At 48.0% G+C, this 4,392-nt stretch overlaps 1 protein-coding gene across 1 annotated transcript; it reads left to right on the top strand.

Annotated features, from left to right (window-relative positions):
- Positions 1-626: 626 nt before the first annotated feature.
- Positions 627-4,134, top strand: LOC113979866 (jmjC domain-containing protein 4). Its single transcript, XM_027707141.1, has 2 exons — positions 627-807; positions 2,108-4,134. The coding sequence occupies exons 1-2, from the start codon at positions 715-717 to the stop codon at positions 2,417-2,419; spliced, it is 405 nt and encodes a 134-aa protein (XP_027562942.1). The 5' UTR covers positions 627-714; the 3' UTR covers positions 2,420-4,134.
- The last annotated feature ends 258 nt before the right edge of the window (positions 4,135-4,392 follow it).

Here is a 4,392-nt window from a genome sequence, read left to right as displayed (position 1 = left end):
AGCTGAACAGGAGCCAGAGTGTGCCCAGGGGGACAAGAGGGCCAATGGATCCTGGCCTGGCTCAGGAACAGTGTGGCCAACAGGTCCAAGGAAGTGATTCCTGCCCTGGACTCAGCGCTGGTGAGGCCACCCCTGGAGTGCTGTGTCCAGCTCTAGGCCCTCAGCTCAGGAAGGATATTGAGGTCCTGGAGCAGGTCCAGGGAAGAGCAGCGAGGCTGGGGAAGGGACTGGAGCACAATTCCCATGAGGAGAGGCTGAGGGAGCTGGGGCTGTTCAGCCTGGAGAAGAGGAGGCTCAGGGGAGACCTCCTCACTCTCTGCAACTCCCTGACAGGAGGGGGGAGCCAGGGGGGGGTTGGTCTCTTTTCCCAGGCAACTCTCAGCAAGACAAGAGGGCTCGGGGTCTTCAGCTGTGCCAGGGGAGGTTTAGGTTGGAGATTAGGAAGAATTTCTTTGCAGAGAGAGTGCTCAGCCATTGGAATGGGCTGCCCAGGGAAGGGGTGGATTCTCCATCCCTGGAGGTGTTTAAGGACAGACTGGATGTGGCATCAGTGCCATGGGCTGGGAACCACGGCGGGGTTGGATCAATGGTTGGACTTGATGATCTGGGAGATCCCTTCCAACCCAGCTGATTCTATGATTCTGTGAATTCTCCCCTCAGGAGGACACCATCTCCATCAACCACAACTGGGTGAACGGCTGCAACGTGGCCATCATGTGGTGCTTCCTGCAGGATGAACTGGCAGCTGTCCAGAGGGAGATCAACCAGTGGAAGGATCCTATGGATGATTGGCACCTCCAATGCCAGGTACAACATGGATCTGACTCTCCAAAGGGATCAGATATTCCAGAGATTTATTGTGCCACTTATCAGCACTCTGAGACACAGAATTCCTTCCCCTCCTACCTGGAATTTACATGTTTCTTAAAGAATTAGGGACTGGTGGCAGCTTGATTTTGCAGGAGGTCAAAATATTCCCTTAATAAGCTTGGGAATGCCTTGTGCCAGAGGATATTTGGTATGTCCAGGTTGGGATGTTGTTTGGAAAGCAAATGTTTCAACTGCTCTCCTTCAACTTCTCCTTTCAAGACTGTTCCTGGGAGAGCTGGGGGGGTTCCCCTGGAGAAGAGACGGATCCAGGGAGAGCTGAGAGCCCCTTGCAGGGCCTAAAGGGGCTCCAGGAGAGCTGGAGAGGGACTGGGGACAAGGGATGGAGGGACAGGACACAGGGAATGGCTTAAAGCTGAAAGAGGATAAATTTAGATGGGATATTGGGAAGGAATTGTTGGCTGGGAGGGTGGGGAGGGACTGGGATGGATTTCCCAGAGAAGCTGTGGCTGCCCCTGGATCCCTGGAAGTGTCCAAGGCCAGGTTGGAGCAACCTGGGATAATGGAAGGTGTCCCTGCCCATGGCAGGGCTGGGCCTGGATAATCCTTAAGGTCCCTTCCAACTCAAAATATCCTGGAATTCTGTGAAACAGTGAATTTAAAACAAGGATAATTTAGGTGAAGTTTCTGTGTCTGCAAAGTGATGCTTTAAGAGCCCATATTTCTGCTGAGCAGGGTCATACCTTGGGTGCTCTCCTGGCTCTGGCTGGGAAAGAATTCCTTCCCTCCCAAAATCTTTGCCATGAAACAAATGTAAAGTTAATTTCTGGAGGCTGTTCCTGGCTGGATTTCCTCCAGAACTACTTGGAAAACACAGCAATTCAGTCCTTATTAAAATCAGGCCGTTGCTTTTGGGGCCGCTGACACTTCAAACACAGATCACCAAAAATGGTTAAATACAATTATTTATGACTCCATATAATTATTCCCTTGATAAAATCTGATTTGGGAATTTTGACTGGAAAGCTGTGGCTGCCCCTGGATCCCTGGAAGTGTCCAAGGCCAGGTTGGAGCAACCTGGGATAATGGAAGGTGTCCCTGCCCACGGCATGGGGTTGGCACTGGATGATCCTTAAGGTCCCTTCCAACTCAAAACATCTTGGAATTCTATGAAACATAATGATTTATGATTCCATATATTATAACATGATCTGGTGATTTTTCCCTGGAAATTCAGGTGTTTAAATTAAATTAAATTTCAATCTCTACCCAATTTTAGTTGATCATGAAGTCCTGCACGGGCATCGACTACAAGGAGTTCTACAACTTCCTCAAAGTCATCGCAGAGAACAGGATTTCCGTCTTGGAAAAGGGCCTGGATGACGAGGCTTTGGCCAAGAACACTTCCAAAGCTGCCATTTCCACCTTGGGAATGCTCCACGCCGTGTTTGACCTCAAGAGGACGGTGAAGGTCTTGACGTCGCTGAGCGCCAACGAGGATTTCAAGAAGCTGGATCTGACCTCCCTCTCCCCCCCTCCCGAGGCTTTGCTGCACCACCTCAAAGCTGCCATAGACACAGCCCTGCTCTGACTTCCCATTCCCTGGGTTTTTTTGGGGAAAACCCGACCTTTCCCAAAGGCTTTGGAGAAGGTTCCTCCTCCCCCCGGTCACCAGCTGAAGTACAAAGAGCTTCGCTACCTTTGGGAGTCATTGGAGGAGGGGGAAAAAAACGATCCCAGAGAAAGGAAAACCCCCCCAAATCTTGGCAGGATTTTATTCCCAATCAGGGAAAGGGGACAGAAGTTCCCCATGGATAACCAAATTCCCTGTGCTTCCAGAGCAAAGCTGCACTTAAGCTCTGCTTTGTCTCCTCACGGCTCCACGATTTGAAGACTTCCAGGTGAAGCTCAGCTCATCTTTTCCTTCTTTTTTTTTTAGGGAATTTGAGCTGGTTTGCTTCCATGGAAGCCTGAGCTGGAGCCTGGAAGTGCTGGCTCTACTTGTGTCCTCCAAAGCTGGAATTCTCAGGTGGAATCAGCCCTCCAACAGCTCCAGGATTAAATTTAACATCCTAATTAAGCCACTTGGAGCCCTGATTGCAATTAGAGCACTATTAATTAAGCATGTGACCCCCCCCCTCCCCTTTTCCCCCCAAGCTGAAAAGGAGGAATTGGAATGCACTCCCAACATTCCCACACACAATTCCAAGGCACAGCAGGGATTTCTTGGATCAGGGAAGTCAGCCAGGAGCCTCCTCTCAGCTGCTCCAGCGTGGTGGGCACACACCAACCAGCCCTTTTGCATGGTTCCAACAGCACAATTCCCAACTGGAATGCCCAAATATTCCCAGGGAAAACCTCCCTCTTGCTCTTCCAGAGAAGCACAAATGGCTGCACACTGTTACCTTCTTAGGGCTCACTTGAATTCTTGCTCAAGAACTTCCTCGATTTTTTTTTTTCCCCAGAAAAAGCAGCTACAAACTGTATTTTTAGGAAGTGCAACAGCAGAAAACCCAGAGTAGGCTGAGAATTCCCTTGTTTTCTAGAGAATTCCATGGGTTTGTACTCGCATGCACTTTTTGCATGTCCTTTTTCTAGTAGGAAAACAAAAAAATCTGCATTTTCGAGTAGCAAGTGGTACCTGGAATGAAAAAAATCCTCACCCAGAGCATGGAAAAAAAGTGGAGAAAACAGGATTATTTTAATTTTTTTTCTGGATTAAACCATCCCAGTGCTCCAACCTTCTGGCAGGAGGTTGGAAAATCGTGGAGTTTGAAGCAGATCCACAATTCCAATTTCACAGCTGGTCCTTTAGGGCTCTTTCCATTCTCCAAAAAACTCCAGCTGGAGTTTTCCCTCCTTTTTAATGAAGAAAAGGGACGTTTCCCAAAGGTGAGGGACAAAGATTCCGAGCTGCCAATCCCGTGGTTTGGTAGGAAAAGCAGGTTTTTGGGCCTTGCATTCCTGCATGTTGTGACCCTGGTGGTTAAACCACATAAAATGAGATTTATGGATCCAGATTTGCACTTGGAATCCCTTCATTCCCAGGAATGAGCAAGGCAGGAAAGGAGCCACGTGTTTCCTAAAAAATCAATGAATCCAAGCAAAGCCTTGAAGGCAGCAAAGAGATTTTTAGGAATAAGGAGCAGGGAAGCCTGGAATCTCCCTTCAAATTTCCAACCAGCTTTATTTATTTAAATACAAAGTTCCTGGAAAGCATCCAGTAGGAGACTCCTCATCCCAATATATTAATTCTTGTAATCAGTGTTATTATTTATTTATTAAAGCATAAATCCATGTGAGAAACAGGAGTTAGATTGTGTTTTGCCTGGACAATTAATTAAAAATCAAACTTTAAAAAATAATTTAAAACAAAAGCAGGTTAAAATCTGTGTCAAAACCTCTCCAAATGCGCCTCACACGGGACTGGTTTTGTCTGGGAGGGACAAAAAATCCCAAATATCCCTTTGGTTTTCCAAAGGAAGGCTCAATCCCAGCCTGATTTTGGTGTCTGTGGGGGTCTGGCAGCACAAATCCCCTTGGAAAAGCAGCAGGAAAACCAGG

The sequence above is a fragment of the Neopelma chrysocephalum genome, unplaced genomic scaffold (genome assembly GCF_003984885.1).
Source record: "Neopelma chrysocephalum unplaced genomic scaffold, ASM398488v2 Primary Assembly neopelma1_90100, whole genome shotgun sequence".
Classification (NCBI taxonomy): domain Eukaryota; kingdom Metazoa; phylum Chordata; class Aves; order Passeriformes; family Pipridae; genus Neopelma; species Neopelma chrysocephalum.
The sequence above is the reverse complement of the archived record's forward strand: the minus strand, read 5'-3'. Positions and strand labels throughout refer to the sequence as shown.

Excerpts from the sequence above, each read along its gene's own strand:
- LOC113979866 (XM_027707141.1), top strand. The coding sequence starts at position 715 with ATGTGGTGCTTCCTGCAGGATGAACTGGCAGCTGTCCAGAGGGAGATC. Across the intron at positions 808-2,107 it reads ATTGGCACCTCCAATGCCAG|TTGATCATGAAGTCCTGCAC; the intron begins GTACAACATGGA and ends ACCCAATTTTAG.